The 19,909-nt window shown below is 45.5% G+C and overlaps 1 protein-coding gene across 1 annotated transcript in view; it reads right to left on the bottom strand.

Annotated features, from left to right (window-relative positions):
• Positions 1-19,909, bottom strand: part of hcn2b (hyperpolarization activated cyclic nucleotide-gated potassium channel 2b) — a 48,501-nt gene that overhangs the window by 28,352 nt on the left and 240 nt on the right. The window contains exons 2-4 of the mRNA XM_061240480.1: positions 19,305-19,881; positions 15,134-15,557; positions 57-218 (exon numbers count right to left, since the gene is read on the bottom strand). Of these exons, the coding sequence (XP_061096464.1) occupies positions 57-218; positions 15,134-15,557; positions 19,305-19,881 (1,163 nt within the window). The remainder of the gene's footprint in view (positions 1-56; positions 219-15,133; positions 15,558-19,304; positions 19,882-19,909) is intronic.

Below are 19,909 nucleotides of genomic sequence, written 5' to 3'. Positions count from 1 at the left end.
GGAGGCGGGGCCTGGCGGGAGGCGGGGCCAGTGAGTGACAGCGGTGGGGGACGTACCACCATCTTGTTGAGCGACACCCAGCAGTCCTCGGGGAAGTCCTGCAGCATGGGCACCAGGAACTGCAGACAGCCGTCCCAGTGACACAGCAGCAGCATCATACCGATCAGGTTAAAGATCCGCATCACCGCGCTGGCCAGGTCATAGGTCATGTGGAAGATCTGAGAGACAGAGAGAGAGAGAAAGAGAGTGAGGGAGAGAGAGAGAGAGGGGCGGAGGGAGAGAAAGAGAGAGGGGGGAGGGAGAGAGGGAGAGAGGTAGAGAGGAGAGGGAGAGAGGGAGGATAGATAGAGGGAGATGGAGATGGAGGATAGAGAGAGCGAGAGAGACAGAGAGAGAGAAGACAAAGAGAGGATAGAGATAGACAGAGGAGAGAGAGAGTGAGGGAGAGAGAGAGGTGTGGGTGTGCAGCAGTGGGTGGGTATGAAGATGCCAGGGAGACCGGAGAGAATAAATGACCTTTCCTGTTCCCTGTCGCCAAAAAATGTGAGAGAATGTCATTTTATACCCACAGAGGCCCAGACATTTCCGCTTTTACATTCAGACATGATCGCCATGCTGCTAGCAGGTGATAAAGAAAGTACACTTGGAGATGAATTATTCACCACACACACACACATTTCAGATGGCGAGGACGTCTTCCACAGCACAGACCCTTAAAGCCGATGTACAGGTCGGGAAAGCAAACGTGAGTCACAAAATGGTAGCACACCATACCTGCACATTCCTGCAGCTTGCATAGTCCCCTGTCACTTCCTCATTACGCAGCAAATTGGACTCTGATAGGAAACATGCGCTCCCTACTCAACTCATAAAGGCAGAGTTACAGTTGATTTAGCAATTAGAAATGTGCTATGTATAACCATTTGCTTATTATTATTTCCTGTCAGGGTCATATTTCAACAAGATTAAGCACTCTTGTCAATTTATGATTTCAAATGCAGTATTATGTTGGAGTTGGAGTGATATTCCGGCTATATGGTCTTCTGCCTATGTTGTAACCAATATGTTGGTATTTGTATACACACATATTTCATATTTGTATACACACACACGCACGCGCGCACAGACACACACACAAATACACACAACTTCTTCACTCAAATTCAATTACTATTCTTTCATATCAATCATACTCCTGATTTGATTGTGAATGCAATGTGAATCCTTATCTCTCTGTTAGATGCACCACCTTGATACCAGATGTTTTGGGATGTTGTTCACAATTAGTAGATTTATATGGAAAAAAAAAACTTCTTTTCAGAAAGACCATGAAAAACAAAGTTGGGTAAGAAGAGACAATCTGGAATTAATGAGGGGATGAGAATTGTTTGTGCCAGGCAATCAGACGAACCGCCGGGACACATATCTGATGGAGAACTTTCCAGAAGCGTCCGCTGCATAATCCCCCACCGCCCAGAAACAGACAGCAGGCAAACGGAGTAATCAATCATCCAGTGACCAGATCTGACTGCCGTCATTACGCCCCACTTCCACCGTGCTGTCGCCGTTGACACTCCAATTCAAGGTTCGTCCTGCGCTTCCCGACAACTTCAAACATCGCGCTGCAAATTAAACTTCTGACAGACTTTCAGATCCGTTTAAAAAAATGATGCGCCGTTGTCATCACCGGCTAACCGCTCGAGCTGTAACGAAAAAAAGGAGATGGAGGAGGCCAGTAGCACGCCGTGGCGTTTTCTGTTTTTCTGTTTAACGAAAGGAAACCGGCTGTGCACTGTGCGATATCGGCCGTATTTTACGACTATTACATGTCACGCTGGGAGATCAAAGACATTTCGGCTCAGGACTAAATAATTCTACTACGATTTGCGCTCTGCAAATTTGCAGAATCATGGCAAAAATTGCATAGCCAGCTGCGCTTTTCAGCGGCTTTAGGTATGGATGCATTCTCTAATTGCTACCTTCGAGGGTATTTTCGAGGGGAACGTCCGCACGCTAGTTGGCTGCAGGGTGAACAGGGGGAGCCTGGGGGGACAGGGTGGAGCAGCTCACCAATCAGCTTCCATCCTCAGACAGACACCAAAGCAAGCCACACCTGAGACTGCCCCTCCATACCACTGGCGCCACAAATAATGGAGAAAAGACAGAGGTCCCTCTTGTGATATTTATTACACTACCTGCATCTCCACCCAGGGGTATCACAGTGGGAGAATAGTGGAATTGACTACACAGGGCTCCAAAACTGGTGGTGAGTGGTGGGTGGGCTAAAACAGCTCGGACTAAAAAGTTTGGTTTGATCTACAATTTTAAGGGGGCCTGCAGAGACGGCATGCAGGGCCCAGAAATGTGTGCTGCACCCGGGCCTCCACCTTAGGACAGGGGGCTAGATCAGCGCACAAAACGGGGCCCTGCCTTTCCCAGCCATCAGAACTGCCCCGGAGAGGCCGTCGGGATGCGTTTTGCCTTTCCAGTTAAATATTTGAATACATTTAAATACATTCAAATGTACTTGTATATTCAAAGCGGCTTGGTTTGAATGATTTTTCTTTTCCCAAGCTCAAAACCAAACACGGTTCTGTTGAAAGATTCTCCCGCACCATCCAGCCCCCCCCCGGGCTAGCGTCTGCTGACGCTGTGCCAGTGATTGGTTCCACTTAAGTTGGCAGTGAGCTGGAAATGTCATTTCTCCAATAATACGTACTCCCATTTTTTATCCAATTGCCTTTGTGTCTGAAGATGCCGACTCCCCGTTCGCGTCTAAAAGCACAGAGCCTGTCAGAGACCATTACGGTCAGCGGGGGTGAGACAGTCATTTACCAATGCACCGCAGTCACACTACCCCTTTCTCTCCCTCTTTACTCCTCTCCCCTGGTGTAGAATCCAGCTGTGGCTAGCTTGAAATAACCAGTTACCAGCTGTTTCAAAACCTAGCTTGAGCTGTGGGTCCAGCTCTCTGCGCTGACTCTCCGGGTCCAGGTCTCCGGACTCAGAGGAGGGATAAACTAACAGGACGCTGGGATGCCTATTTGCGCTCGGTCAGACAAACTTTCCATGATTAATGACCCAGAACAAACACGGGAGCTTCAGCCGGTTGTCAGGCTCTCCTGAGGCATTAGTTACTGTCAGGAAGGGCAGATCAATCACACACAGAGTCACTGATGGGACAGCAGTGTGCATTAGAAGGGACACTCTCACACTGTTTTCCCCTCGGCAAACAGCTATGGTTCCATATACAATTTCCTGTTACTATATGGGACAGCGAGTGGCCTAGTGGCTAAGGCACATGACTGGGACCTAGAAGGTTGGTCGTTCAAGCCCTGGTGTAGCCACAATAAGCTATGCACAGCACACCTTGAGCAAGGCCCCTAACCCCACATTGCACCAGGGGAGATTGGCCCCTGCTTAATCTAATGAACTGTACGTCACTTTGGATAAAAGTGTCAGCTAAATAACTGTAAAAAACATACAATTTCATGTTAAGATACGGATTATAATGATGGCAATGATGATGATTATACCACTCAAGCAATTTGTGGACTTGTGTTGCGGCTACAAAGCTGATCGACGACGAGTGATGACATAACCACTTTCCCACCCATAATAGTTCAATGTTTGGTACTGATCGAATTACCAACATCAGAAAGAAACTGTCAAAAAACTGTCTGCCCCACTAATCGACATAATATCGACCTCAATGTTGATTAGAGGTCTTACCGACACCAAAATGTTTGGTGAGCGACGATAATAATGAATATTATTGTTATTATTAATCTTATTATTATTATCCAATAATATTTAGCATGTTGTCCATTGAAAGGGCTGGATATTTTCTGTTTATTTCAGGTTAAGCACTGTGGTATCCAACCTGCCAATCTATCCAATCCTATGATTAAGAGCTCAGGTCATCAGCGACTAGGCCGCCCAACTGAAAAGAACCGCTCAAGCTAGGTTTTGAAACAGCTGGTAGCTGATTGACCAGTTCAGACCAGCTAAGGGCTCAGACAAGCTACCAGCACTAGCTGGTTGACCAGCTCATACCCAGCTAGACCAGCTTTATGACCAACTTGGCCATGCTGGTTGACCAGCTCATACCCAGCTAGACCAGCTTTATGACCAACTTGGCCATGCAGGTTGACCAGCTCATACCCAGCTAGACCAGCTTTATGACCAGCTTGGCCATGCAGGTTGACCAGCTCATACCCAGCAAGACCAGCTTGATCACATACTGGCATAGCTGTATTTTACACCAGGGTACTGATTTCAACTCGTTTTTCACCAACTTGGTGCTTTTGCGCGATGATCTAATACATATCTGAATGGTCATTTATTTTAAAAAGGCAAACAGGTCGAGGAGGAGGCAGACACGGATCAGATCCCTCGTGAGCCAGCACTGTAGCAGCAGCGCAGCGGCGTGTAGCTTGGGCGCTAGGCTATCACCGCGTAGCCAGAGAAACACCATTTCCGCCAGCAGATGGAAGCGGCTGATCCAGGGAATTGCTTTCGCCATTCCGGGGCGAGCCGGAATATTCCCGGTGGAACCGGAGAGCCGCCCAGGACACGCCGTAAATTTCAATCTCCGGCGCCTTCGGTTCTGCCGCGCGGGAGAGGTAATGACACCGGGTCGGGCTTCAGGGTGAAGCACCCAGCAGCTGCCAGCCTCAGGCGCTGTCATTTCTCCTAGTTCTCCGTGATGAGGGCGCGCACATTAGCACAACACCAGAGCCACACCAGGCTGTGAAAGCTTCCGGACAAAGGTGGAGAACGCAGTGTATTTTGAAAACTAATATTCTCCAGTGAATATTCTGCCGCCCAGCACATTTGGGTAAAATGCCAGGACTCATTCATAAGGGTTTTGTAGCTTTCATAAAACAAAGGGAAAACAACTACAACTATGAAAGTACTCTTGCTTAACCTTATTTTCTTTGTTAAAAATTCTGAAATGTCATCTCTGTTTTATGTTTTATTAATGAATAAGCAAAGCTTCTGTAACTAGGAGTTATTAATTTAAGGTAAATCCCATAAATAAATAAAGCATCCACATTTTACCAGAATTATCCTATGACTGCACTGGGCAGGTTATGAGATTGCAGCTGTTTTTGATTCCATCCATCCATCCATTATCTTGACCCACTTATCCTGAACAGGGTCACAGGGGGGCTGGAGCCTATCCCAGCATACATTGGGGCGAAAGGCAGGAATACACCCTGGACAGGTCGCCAGTCCATCGCAGGGCACACACACCATTCACTCACACACTCATACCTACGGGCAATTTAGACTCTCCAATCAGCCTAACCTGCATGTCTTTGGACTGTGGGAGGAAACCCACGCAGACACGGGGAGAACATGCAAACTCCGCACAGAGAGGGCCCGGTCGACGGGGATTCGAACCCAGGACCTCCTTGCTGTGAGGCGGCAGTGCTACCCACTGCACCATCCGTGCCACCCTGTTTTTGATTGTAAATTACAATCATAAACTGCATGTTAGAATAGACATTTTTGTTTTTGTAACACAAACATAAAAAACATCAGCATTTATTGTATATCAGCTCAGTAGCCTCATACAAAAACAAGTTCTGAACAGCTAGCATACTCATCTAGTCAACTTACAATACAGATATACAACCAGAAATATTTGGACAGGACTATGTCCCCCATACTTTACAGAATTAGACATTTTCTTTTATTTACTTTTATGATTGTTTTTTATATTTAACTCTGATGAGAGACACTATGCTATGAATGGAAATTGGCACAGTTAAGAGTTGGCTTTATAACAATGGACTGGGCAATGTGCCACGTTGTTTGTTTGTTCGTAGAGCATAAACTCTACTACTAAGAAGTTGGAAGACGGAAGCATAAATAATTATTTGTGTTTTTAATTTTAGAAAAGTGAAATCAACCTAGGCTTTATCGACACTCGAAAAAGGAAATATCTCTAAGAACAATGGGGTTCAGGCTAATCTAGGTTCGGGAACCAGCAGATTACACTCTGATACTGCACTTAACTGTAGCGAATGACCACCACACTTGATGTATCCACTTATATATCCACTTATACAACTGAGCTACTCAATTTGTCATTGCCTTCTGTGCAAACCACAACCTGTTCACAAAAGTGGAGACACTTCAGATATAAATAACTACAGACCACTGCAAGCCCTTTAACTCTTAAGGACATTTCAAAAGGTTTGTCTTCTCACAAATGTTCATTTTCTTAATGCAGTTTTAATGTGCAGTCCCCAATTCAATCTGGCTGTAAACCAAATGCCTCACTCCACCCTAGACTTTACTTTATGGATCTAAGAAAGCCAAATGTTGATCTGTGTCATCAATCGATCATATTTGATAAGTTCCAGGTAATTCATAGGCATAGAAACTACATTTGTTGAAATGGGAGAGCAAATACACAGAGGGACTCTTGAACACTGAGTCCTAGCATTTTTTAAATGATTTAACCAGAGTAGAATAGAATCATGATGACGCATTATTAAGATATATATTTAAAAAAACTATCCACAATGTGGAAAATTTTAATATACATTCACGTAGGCACCCGCGGCACAGTGTTATAAACTGCTGATAAGGATGTCTCACAAGCTGCTGCTTCTCTTCTCATTGATCTTGTGTATGGCAAGATAGGGCTTGTTATTAATTTTTTGCTGAATGTAGCAAAACATTATATGATGCTATTTGTGCAGAAAAGGAAGATGGTGTCTGGTGGTGACAGATGGTGACTCTGAGGAGATGACCACTGATGCTTCTGATGGCTATACCCAAGATAATTATCAAAGCGAAGACCTAAGAACGGGTGTATTTTAAATTGTTTTACATTATTTGTTACTGGATTCATAACCATGTTGTAAAATCCAGATATGACCAGCTTGAAATCACCAGCTACCAGCAGTTTCAAAACATAGCTTGAGCTGGACAAACCGTGTTGAGTATGGAGCTGGTCTGAACTGGTCAAACAGCTAACAGCCGTTTCAAACCCTAGCTTGAGCTGTTTTTTCTGCAGGGAATAGTGGTTACGCTCTTAGGATATGTGGGAATATATCCCAAGGGTACACAAGATTTGCTTCCAGGCTTCTTCGACTAGCAGAGACAAGACGCATGCAGATTCTCCACCCGGGTTATTATCGTGTTTTTTCCTCATGGCTCTGTTGTCTGCTGGCTTGCTTTTCTTTATTATCTTGCTTCCCTCTTAGGGCCGCCTCAAAGGCAGGATGCTGCTCCTCCAGGGCTTTTATGCTGGGAAACGATATCAATTCATACGCAGAAAAAGCTCTCTAATATACGAGGATCCCTGTTCTAGCCTTTCAGCCCATAAGGGACGAGGGATAAGGCTACAGCCAAGGGAAATGTGATCCTGGAACAGCACTGCCCGTCAGCTTGAGACGCCGCGCTGAAGACTCTGCTCTGAACGTGTGCCTTCGTTTCGTCCCAGCTAAGGAGGCCGATCCAGATGTGCAGGTTCTCCCGGGCGGTCCATCGATGCAGAACTTGTATCCCCGTTTAGCAGGAAGGTGGGCAGCTGCCTGGTTTCATCCGCAGAGATGTCTGAGAGCCACTCTTGTCGCCTGGAGTTGATTTGATAATTAAGGGTCACGCTTCACTCAAATTACAACTCTGTAATCAAGAGAATAATAGCTCCATTAAGCAAACTACGGAGCGCACGCAACTGAGTCATCAAACGGCGCCGGTTTGGGGCAAAAGAAATGAGATTTCGTCGGGGGAGGTGAAAAGCGCGTGATTTGGATGACTTCCCGCGCGCAGATTATCGCATTAAATACCACTCCCGATGAATGAGTTCAATTTCCATAAGCTGACCGCATATCATCAATGTTTTTTATGACGCCAAACCCAACCCGTGAAAGAGCAGTCATTTTCTAGCTCGGAGAACTGACTGAGGAAACATGTTTTCATCTGTATGGCGGTGCTGATGGGCGTGAGTTGTGGGCCTCTCGTTGACACCAGCGTGACAGCGGGGCTTCTGCTGTGGCCGCACCGAAAGTGTGGAACAAACTGCCTCTCTCTATCAGCCATATACACCTCCAAATCCCAGATCAAATCTCACTTCTTTTCCCTTGCTTTTAATTCCACATGAGTTTTTTTGTTGTTGTATCTTTATGCACGGTACTGTGACATACATGTTATTTTTGACATACATAGTAATTAGAAATTGTACAGCACTTTGGTTGACGGTAGTCATTTTAAATGCGCTTCATAAATGAGTATGACTTGACTTGAGTTGATCAGCATGACTGCATTAGGACATGCAGCAGCCCTGGGTTGGGAGGACTGAATCATTTAAAGCAGTGGTTCTCCACGGGGGGGCTGGAACCACAGGGAGCTGCCAGTGGGTCCTGGATGTGACGGGAAATCACAAAACGCTTCACAAAATGACATAACTCATCATTCAGCTAGAGGAATAACACAAAGCCAGGAATGAACAGTACATAAAATATAATCAGGTTTTTACTTTCTGCTGAGGTCAAATTTTAAAATCATATGTTAGCTATGAATTGGAAAAGGGAATACGCATTGTAAATATCTGAGGATTACTGCAATAGCAATTCTTTAAATCACTTAATTTTTTTATGGGGTTAATTGGAATAAGATTAAGGCTTGGCTAACTACACTGGGGTGTGTATGGAGGCAATCGCAATAATGACGGGCAGGCAGGTTATCACATCTCCCGTGGGGGGGTAGGGGACCCTCAAACACTCCCGCAGACACGGGGGGGGGCTCGACTCAAAAGCTCTGTGAACACTTCTGCGCTTTCCTCTGCCCCGACCAAGGCCCGCGTAATCGCCGCTAAAGCCTTCCACTCCGACAGCAGACCCCGCGTTTGTATTATCACCGCGAGGACCATCGAAACGCACGCTAATCCGCCGCGTATTAATTAGCTCTGTCTTAGAGCGGGGCGCACTCGAGGCAGAGCGAGGCGCGGCGGGGTTAAAGCAATTACCGCCGTGCGAACAGGCGAGCGGCGCTAGCTTAGCCGATTAGCCGCTGAAGAGAGTCCGGGGAAGACGTCGGCAAAGCCGGCGGAGGGCAGAATTCAAGCGGCCTTCCGCCCGCACGGCGACAGACTGTAATTCTTCACGGACTGACACCTGTCGGAAAACCTTGGTAACCTCATTCGCCTCGGCGGACAAAGACGGGGCCGGGAGCGGCGCTGTCTACGCAGTGCACTGTCTGAAACAAATGTGCAAATATTGTAGCCGTAGGCATACGTTGGCTCGTGTGCTTGCTGTTTGGGTGTTCAGGCCTGGCTTTTGCGCCCCTCTGTTACTTTGCGAAGCATCTTTGTGATAGTTTTCTGTAAAAAGCACTACGCTAATAAAAATAGCTTGACTTGCAGCAGTGCCCTCAAACTACCCTCAAAACCCATGGTGCCCTTTTCTCTTTTAGATGAGTATACATATGACCCAGTGAGGAACATTGCACCTTAGAAAACAGAAAGGGACCCCTACTGTACCCCTTTTTCTGACAAGAGTGGAGACAAATACTGTCTGAAGACATGGTGAAAAGTGAAGGCGCTAGTGCTTTTACTGAAGACATGAATGATGAATGGCAAGGGCACTTGTGTTTTTGAGTCACTTCGGATGAGCATCTGCTAAGGCTAAATGAATGAAAGGTAATGTAATGGATTTCGAAAGTTTGAATCGGCACACTGCGTGGCTTTTTTCCGGAAAGGGCACGGTGCCCTACGAGATATGCACATCTCATCGCATTTCATTTGCAGGTAGACCCATCAGGCTATCGCTACGTCCATACGGCTCCAAATCCTGTTTGACGCCATTTGATTTCAAGCATACTGAGGGAGAGAGAGAGAGAGAGAGAGAGAGAGACAGATGTCTTGAAAGGGTTTTAATCTGGGTTTTAGTCTGAGGGAGTTGACACAAACGCGCACAGGTAAATTGCACAGCTCCGACACACGGACGTGACCGGTGTCCTGTCACAGCGCACACACGCTTGACCCCCTCAGGCACTGCAGGTAACATTACTCCCCTCACACCTGAACCCTGACCTCTGAACCCTGACCCTTCACTCTGAATTATTATCTGTGCCCCGGGGCGTCTTTCCTGTCGCTCCTCTCTGCACCTGATCTCGCCCTGTTGCTTGGCTACCCAGCCCTGTTCCTGGAGCTCTGCCATCCTATAGGTTTTCACCCCCTTATAACCCTTATAAACCACACCTCATTCAATGACCAGAGAGCCCGTTGCTTTGCTAATTAGTAGGATCAGATTAGGGTTGAATTGAAAACTGACATGATAGTATATCTCCAGGAACAGGGTTGGGTGGCCCTGCCCTATTGTTTGATTTCTCGGATGACTGATTCCGAATGGCCTCATCCCGCTCCAGGTGCCAGATAACTCCCATCTCCCCGCCCCCCCCCCCCCTCCCCCCCCTCTCACCCCGGTCATGTGACAGTGCTCCAGAGTCCGGCAGCGCCTCACCCTTGGGATCCAATCATGAGGCTCGAAGCTTAATTGCAGTGTGATTACATCACTGTTCACTTTTTCCATTTTCTTATTGGTTTGCGGCTCTTTTTTCACAGAGAAGACACGCTCCAGAGGACTCCTTGCTGTAATGGTCAGGTCACAGCTGTAACTGTCCCTTAAAGAGACCCTTAAGGGGTCTGCCTTCATAGGCTCCCAGTCTTACTATCGCTTGCTTTATCAGTGCCACATATACTGTAAATGTGTATTCGGTCACACTTTACAATAAGGTTTATGAATTGGCATTAACTAATGTAGTTCATTGATGGACAAATACATTACTCACATGACACTTATCTCCAATGGGACGGGCTATATAAAGCACTAATCTTACCATGCTCATTTTGCACGCTCTGCCACGCTATGCTGTCTGCTAGCTTTTTTTCATTTCAATATGAATTGACAATAACAAATGCAGTTGTTAACGTGCATTGATGATGTACAACCGTACATTAGTTCATGCCAATTCATGGAATCTCATTGTAAAGTGTTTCCGTGTCTTCTTCTGACACACCTATTTTCGGTTTTATTGTCTGTCTCTGTATAACGCCCCTATAGTGTCTATAGCAGGGGATATGACACACTAAAATGGCTCAGCTGGGGCCTACGCAGAGAGGCAGGACCAGGCGTCTCTGTCTGGCCACTTCCCAGCGCATTGTTATGTGCGACCATGGACTGAACTAAAGCACTCCACACACTCAAGCCATCAGAGATATTCTCAGAGCAGACTGCCCGAACGCTCTGCGTTTCTCTCTCCCTTCCGCATGGTAATAAGCCTCAATCCTCTGAAGAAAACTTGTCTGTCTGTTCTCCATCGTCCTGAATTTGATTCTACGGAGCTGGGCAAAATATCCTAACAGCTTAAAAGACGGTTACGTGCAAAAACAAATCTGTCCAGGGGTTTGAAATACAATTTTTAACATACAGGTCCAACCTCCAGAACATGATGGAAAATCAGCAGTAACAACTTCGACAGCAGAGCAGGGAGGGGCTCTGACTGGCATGAACTCCTCTAATGAAATCTCTGGCGGTAAACAGCGGGGAGGAGAAGGAAAGGCAACGCGTCAATGGGCCGGGAGCCGCGGGTCAACCGTTAACGCAGGCCGAGCTGACCGCGAGTAATCCCCCCGCGCGCGAACCGGCCCATCAATCCACTGCTCGGGCTGCGGCCTGGCAAGTCTGCCACTTCCGCCGGGGCGCCCCCGGTCAGGGTTTATGAGAAATCAATGGGGATGAAAAGGCAGATGAGGCGGAAATGCCGAAAGGGGAGGAGGGAGGTCGAGGAGGGAGGATCGGCGCGGGGAGGCTGTGTTCGGCGGCCGGTCTGGGTCTGTCTGGTGCACCTTGCCTGTGTGAGAATAAAACACGGAGCACACAAAGCACCTTCGTGGCCAGGGGCCCACCAGGGGTTTTGTGCACTGTGATAAGGTCAGGCATTGGGCCCCTGCTACCCCAGGTCTCTCTATCCGTGGACAATTACAGTAACAATACCATATTTCTGAGGGCCCTTGTCAGGCGGGGCCCTTGCAATGAACTTAACTTCTGTACAAAGGCGAAATTAAGCCAAATGGAGCTCCATTAGCCTGAAGCACTAGCATATGGTCGCTGCTGTTATTGAACAAAATGTTGACACGAACCCTCTCTGAGTGTAACATCTCTGTGGATTAAGAGGTATCTTACAAATGCGTTCCATGGTGATTTAGGAAAAGGTTCTATGCGTGAGTCTAAGCTCATGCAAATCTGTCGTTCTGTTGTCCTTTTTATATCGGTTATGGTATGACTGCTGCCTCTTGAACATGTTTCTATTGAAAACAGTAAAAGTGATGGTAACCTAATGAGACAAGTTGGATAAATAAAGCATACATAAATATGTTGAAATGCACATAAATTCTGTTCATATTTTCATTGTGGATATGCTTCGGGCAAGGAAATTAAACGTAATTAAATAAATATACGTCAATGTCATTTTTGGTGACATTCCTGGGGTATATTTGAGCACACACTGCATACAATTTGTTGCATATGACAGAAGCAAATTATTCATATGATTGCCCCAGAACTGCATTTATAAAATCATTATTAAAAACATACAAGGTAAAGAAACATCCTGCCTCTCATTATATTAATTAGTATAGGTTTATCAGACCACTGCATAGTACTGCCTTTAGCATTAATTCAACTATAACAGACTTCATCTGCACTGGATACATGGTGCTCTCTCAATGTAAAATGGTACATGGCCACCGATCAAACCAGACTCAGCCACTGACCCCGCGTAAAGCCCTTGCATGTTCAAGAGCATCTTCCTGATATATTTATGAAGTTATTAGAGCTGAAGAAGTGTTGTGTCTCGCAGTTCTCATAAAAAACCATCTCACAAAACCGTCTCATAAAAAAACACTCCCCCTTAACGACCATTTTTAACAGGTTTACTGGCATTCACATTTGGATGTAAATGTGTTAAAACCACCAACAGTTAAAGTGGTTAAGAAAAAAAAAGTGGCTTACTGGGAGTTCCTATCTTTTCCTGTCTCTCTCACCTTGTGGTGAGGCTACAGAACGCAGACTGGAAGTGAAATCATACACTTCCTTCTGTGAATTTCAGTGGGAATCAGCAATAGCAATATGTCTTTTAGTGTCTATTTTTAGTTCAAACAGTTAAGTACCATGGCTGACTAAGTGCTGAGATTCTACTAATATGGGAAAATAACTAAGTATCTGCACCAGAATCAGTATCAGTATCTAACAGATGGTAGAGGGCCATCAGTACCTGAACATCTGGGTGACTGAATTTTAAAACCCTTGGGATTTATGTGATAATAGAGCATCTATGTGTATGGTTGATACAGGCAGCCATATAGAATATATACAATTTACCATTTATATAGATAGACATGGAAATCCATTGGGATTACAACCCTGGTGTAAAATCCAGCTATGGCCAGCTTGAAATATCAGCTACCAGCTATTTCGAAACATCATTTGAGCTGGTCAAACCATGTTGAGTATGGAGCTGGCCTAACTGGTCAACCAGCTACCAGCAGTTTCAAAACCTAACTTTAGCTGTACTTTTCAGCAAAAAATAAATAAATCAGTGCAAGCAGTTTGGCTAACAAAAGGCAGAGGCTAAGAATCCAACTGGCTAACTAACACACAGTGGGTCAAGGAAATTGCACTGCAAAATGCTTTCAGCTTTTTCCTCAGGTCTATAATAGCCCCTGTCAGCCACTATGGCCAGCTGCATCAGGTGTCGTATGATGCAGGGGTCCAACGTTTCTAATCCGCCTCATGCTGCACTCCATCAGCGTCTCACTCGCCGTACACCCGCTTGGCTCAGTTCAAAATGCGACGCTTTGAACCATTTCTCCTTACACAGCTTTAGCAATCCAGTCCCATTACGGTGAAGCTAACCGGCCCAGGTCTGTTGCACAGGAACCGATCTGCAATGAAGCCGGCTGTTACTGCAGTGGGAACCGACAACCGGTGGGAACTGATCACAGAACCGCGAGCATCAACATGGACTTACCAAGCCAATGAAAACTGTTCCTCCACAATGAGCAAAAAATATTCTCTTACAACGAGCTGCAACAAGTTGACGGGGCGGCAAATGATTCATTAGTAAGAATTCATGTGCAGTTCTCAATACTGAAACGGACTCCCTTGACAGAATAAATGATAAAATGCATTTTCCTATTTGCATTCGCATTTGCATTTACAAGTCGGCTAAGGTAGAGCTGAAATAAGTACATTAGCTTTCTGCCTTTGGAAGAATGCATTTATGCAAGGCTGTCTGACCGAATTGCTGAAGCGTTAAAATGTGGGACATCTCCACAGAAAGGTGCATTGTGGGATACACTAACTGCGCTGCCTTTAAGCTCGCTCACAGAATAACAGAGCTAGAGATGGATTTCGCCAACATTTCCTTTGAGACTCACTTTTGACAGCGTGCCATGGTTAATGCTAGGCTTAGGCAATGATACTGTGTGCATATGAAATGGTTTCGGGACTGAAGACAGCATTATGATTAAACAGCAGCGACGTTGATGGAATATGTCCAAATGAATTATTTCAGAGAACCCGTCTCCACCGACTGCTTCTTTGACCTGGACTCTGGCCAACAGGACTGTGGCCAACAGTGTCAAAACCTGCCACCCTGCTTACTGCATTGCTGGGAAAAGGTCCTTACTGCCACTTCCCATTCATTACCTCTTCCAATTGGTTCCTACCATCCTTATTACCTCATCTCATTGGTGGGCAAAGTGGCCAATACCTTGCAGACCTCTTCCCATTGGTGGAAAATGTGCCCACTGCCCAGTTTACCTCTTCCCATTGGTGGAAAATGTGCCCACTGCCCAGTTTACCTCTTCCCATTGGTGGAGAATGTTCCCACCGCCCACCTTACCTCTTCCCATTGGTGGAGAATGTTCCCACCACTGAGCTTACCTCTTCCCATTGGTGGAGAATGTTCCCACCACTGAGCTTACCTCGTCCCATTGGTGGAAAATGTGCCCACTGCCCAGTTTACCTCTTCCCATTGGTGGAGAATGTTCCCACCGCCCACCTTACCTCTTCCCATTGGTGGAGAATGTTCCCACCGCCCAGCTTACCTCTTCCCATTGGTGGATGTAGCGGATGAGCCTGGAGAGCCTCAGGAGTCTCAGGAGGCTGAGGATCTTGGTGAAGCGCACGATGCGCAGGGCCCGCGCCGTTTTATAAACCTCGGAGTCGATGCCCTTCTCCACGATAAGAAAGATATAATCCACGGGAATGGAGGACACAAAGTCCACCACGAACCAGGTCTTCAGGTATTTCGTCTTGATCTTCTTGGGGTCGAGGATAATCTCCGTGTTGTCCTCGTAGACGATGCCGGTGCGGAAGTTGAGCACCAGGTCCATGAGGAAGAAGGTGTCCGACACCACATTGAAGATAATCCAGGGCGTGGTGGTCTCGTCCTTGAAGAACGTGATACCCACGGGGATGATGATCAGGTTGCCCACCATGAACATGAGCATCGTGAAATCCCAGTAGAACCTGGGACGGCAGGGGACAAAGAGAAAACCGAAAGTGAAGGGACGATTAAGAGAAAATGAACAAGGCCTCCTGGGAGGTGAAATTTTTGGACACGCCTCAATGATAAATAGGCAAGTGCGTGACACAGATCCAGGTGTAATGGCAAAAGCAACTGATCTATGCTTGTCTGTGTTATGAAGACACATTGCCGTCTAATGGCAATTCTAGGAGTATCCTATGTATTCTCACAACAAATGTGTGTATGCATAAATTTAGGCCCGGTCTGTTTTGCTATGTCACGCAGCCCATAATCTATCTATGTATTTAATAATGCATAACTTTAATTATTGATCTCTTCTTGCATAGCCTAACACCACATTATTCACACAAAACCCTGAATGGATAATTTCCTTTTGGCTTTGTTAAGATTGCTACGATCGTTATTGTGCTCAATTTCCTATTATTACTGTATGCTCTGGGTTTTGTCGAAGCTTTCATACACGTTTTCCGTTTACAGTACGTCGCCAGCATTATTCCTTTGTGCAACGAAGGACGCTGATCGCGCATAATCCTTATGACATTTGATTTGAAACGTAGCATACACCTCCGTTGCTACTGTCGCCAGGAGCAATCCCATCCACTATGAACCTAAACAATGTAGTCACACCCTGCTAATAACCTTTATTTCAAACGCGCCGGGCACGCCTGCGCGTAGCTGGACTGTATATGTGTCTGTAAAATAGGAATACAGCCACAGAAACTCTGTTCATATGAGTCAGAGATCAAGCGTTATCTTCCTCTATCTGCAAGGTCAAAACAAGGGCACTGAAACGATTGGAGAGACATATGAAACCGGAGACGCCTGGCGAATTGATTCTAAACCGGGCAACAAGAAATGAAATAATCGGGGGGAGAAAACAGACCTGGGCAAGACACTAAATATGTGTGACCTCTAGGGAAAAGCTAAACAAATGTAAGTGTAGTGGGGGGAGCCGTTTCTATTACCTTGAATAAAGGCGAGGGACACAATAAAGTACGTATTATTATAGATAAGGAGAATGAAGCTGACCAGGGTATGTCACTATTTCTGTGCGAGAGTGAGGGTGGAGTAGCTCAACACGCTATAACTTAAGAAATCATTCCTGAAATAATTGTGTTTTAGCCTACATTTAAATTGCATTGGAATATACGGGCATGGTAAATGGCTAGACTCACAGCGCGCTTCCATGCCCAAGGAGAGACTATTTTAACAAATCAAACTATCAGTAAGATTATGTGCCGCTTGAGGAAACTAGGCGGCTAAGTGCATTGCTGAGTCACTTCTCCCTGACTAATGCAACGCGGTCTAACCGTCACTTTTAAATCCTGACAATCGCGTACGATGAGGAGATGTATTCCATCTTCCATCTTCCAGGTTTCAAACAGCACTATTCGAGCAGGGAAAGTTGTCCTTTCCCGTTTCTGAGGTTAATATGGGAAAGGGTCATATCGCCTAATTTGGTGTAAGTTAATTCCCATAATGCTGTGTTTAAAGATTTAACCATCCCTCTTTCACGAGTTTGAGTTGCGCCACTTTTTGAAGCCTCTGAAATTATCTCGATTTTAGACGTGACATTAGGAATGGACATATACTTGATGCTTAAACTATGTAACAGTGGTAGACATAATCGAGGATTCTGATGAAAACGTGACTTGCGGATGGGACAGTAGACTTGCTTACTATGGGATGAAAAATAATAGTGTGCTTTGTGGCGTAAGCTTGTGGGCGCTGTCTCTGGTGCTGAAGCCCAACTAAACGTCGCAAAACATATTTTCAAAAACTTTTGACTCGAGCGAAAACAGACTGTCTTTTTCAAATGACAGGATGGTAAGCATACCGATTTTCTAATATTTTCAAGTAATTTTTCGCAATTAACAACTTAGCCAAAATGAATCGACGAGGAATGGAAAACGTCCATGTTATCTGTATTACAGTTCAAAGACACTGTCTTACAGCATAATAGTAGACTAATAGCTGCATTAGTAATAGTAGTAGGAGTAGGAGTAGGAGTAGACCTACTAATAGTGGCAGTAGCAGCAATAAGGAGTGAATCTGACCCTCTCATTAAGTTAAACAATATTTAATCTAGTGTGGGCTTAGAGAATATTAACACAAAAAACAGTGCGGTATTACGTGATTCCGTACAACGCATATAACCTCGGGGAACGCAAGACGGGATCATAATAACCACAGCACTCGAATATCCAGTTGAATTCGTCATAACCTATTCTTTGAGCAAGCGTTTCATTATACAACCCAGGGTAACAAATAGTAAGAAAACTGAGCAACGACAAACTCAGCGAGGAGACTATTCTGTGCGTAAAGCTATACGTATATGGTCGTAAAACAGAAGGCCAATACAAACGATATACAAACTATTCCGTTGTACTCTGTAAAAGCAATACACAGCGAATAAGGAAATGGAACTAATATAGACTTCAAATATTTACGAGATAACACGCCGTTGAGAACGTGGGAGGCTATTTGCCCGTTTGGACTTCAAGGTGACATTATGGAGTGCAAACGATAGTCCATCGAAGTAGGCTACTTCCCAAAAATAAGTATAGCCTATCACGTCTTCTCCCGTCTGCTCGAGCAAATCCTCATCACACTGCTTTCCCAGATCAGATAACTGATTCGGTTTTAAAAGCACAACTAGTCTACTGGGAAACCCATCAGCGCGCACCTGCACTGATGAAAAGAACACTCAACCAGGGAAAGCCCTGAACACCTTGTTTACATATTGTAATAAAGAGCGTGTGATGAGACATCAATAATCAGTCTTTTATGATGTAAAAAGCTTTTCGGTCAGCTGCGCGGGGATTCCTTTCAGCCTGGATCCGTAATCTTTATAGTAGTTCACTGCTAATATACTTTATCATCAGTTGAATTTCTTAACCTACAGTAAAATAGCTTGGGCCAAGGACAATGAGTTCCTATTTTATTCACCCAAACATGTGGCCCAACGGTTGGAAGACCCGGCCTACCGTGAGAAACTCTGAGAAGACGCCTCATATATACGGGTAATGGGTCGAGCTATTGTCTAATTTACCGTAGGCTACATGTGCAATTACTGTGTGATTTATGTTTCTTGTTATAGACTTTCCTTTCCAAAGTTTTGAGACTGAAACGATTGAATTTGAAAGGGAACGTGTGGAACTGTTTTACGCACGAGGCCTCAGATCTTAACGTTGAGATTTTTGCATGCTCATGGTCACCTTAATAATAAATAGTCTACCTAATTAGCCACATCCATATCTTGTCCAGAAATGGGCAGACTCTTCGTAACATTTGACAGTTTTTCTCAAGATAATGAGTGTTGTCCCGGTACAGAATTGGGTCGTAAAGATTCCAGAATCAAGCATAAAACAGATGAATAAATAATTTATAAAGGCTATAAAACATCTGGCATTTTCATCATATACCTGTCAACAGATGTCGGAGTCTAACTAATAAAATTCGCATCTTACATTTTAAGAATTCACAGACAACTGCTGAGCCCCATGGGAGTAAGGACATGGGCTATTACTAAACATTAGAAAAATGACCTAGGATGGCACTCATATAGGCTACAACAGTGATAAGCTTAAATGGTCCAGGGTCGGTTTCACTGGTCGCTGGCTCAATATTCTGATTGTCTAGTCTATGAAGCGTTTGCACATGTTGATTCTATGGATCAGATGGTAGGCATTGCATGCGGATGACAAAACAGTGTATTTAACCCTTACCTGAAATCACTATATGGGTGAATAATCCAATTTCCAGCCGATTTAACCCGCTCTTGTTCTTTTTCCACTGCCTTTTGACTTCCAAACATACGCAGGGAGAATTTATTAACTCCGGGCTGGAGCATGGAACTAAATTGCCGTTGCATGAACGTCTGGTTGTCCCTCGGGTCCAGATCATCGGGAACGATCTGTGGTCCATCCTCGGACTTGAGAAACGTGACAGAATTCCTAGACTGTTGGGTCTGGGTCTGGCCCAGACCATACACAGAAGAAGACGCTTTCCTACTCGGCGCGTTGGAGAAGGAAACCCTGGAGTCCTTTTTCTCATATACACCGGTGGCAGCCGAAGGGGCGCCGGTGCTCGCAGTCTCGCCCCCCTGTCCCTGTGTTAGAGAGCCGGCAGGGGTGGTCGATCCGTCCATGCTGGCTGTTGTGGAATAACAGGCACTCCGCCTTTTCCCGTCCTCGATTCCCGATACTCCAACACTCTGCTTCTCCTGTTTAGAAATTATGGAAGATAAGCTCCCTGTAGTGACTGGATCCCTCCTGCAATCTCCGTTTTTGTTGCATTTCATGCCTGTGACGGTAGCCGAGCTGTCGCTACC

The sequence above is a fragment of the Conger conger genome, chromosome 4 (genome assembly GCF_963514075.1).
Source record: "Conger conger chromosome 4, fConCon1.1, whole genome shotgun sequence".
Taxonomy (NCBI): domain Eukaryota; kingdom Metazoa; phylum Chordata; class Actinopteri; order Anguilliformes; family Congridae; genus Conger; species Conger conger.
Note: the sequence above shows the minus strand (reverse complement) of the source record. Positions and strands in the feature narration are given on the sequence as shown.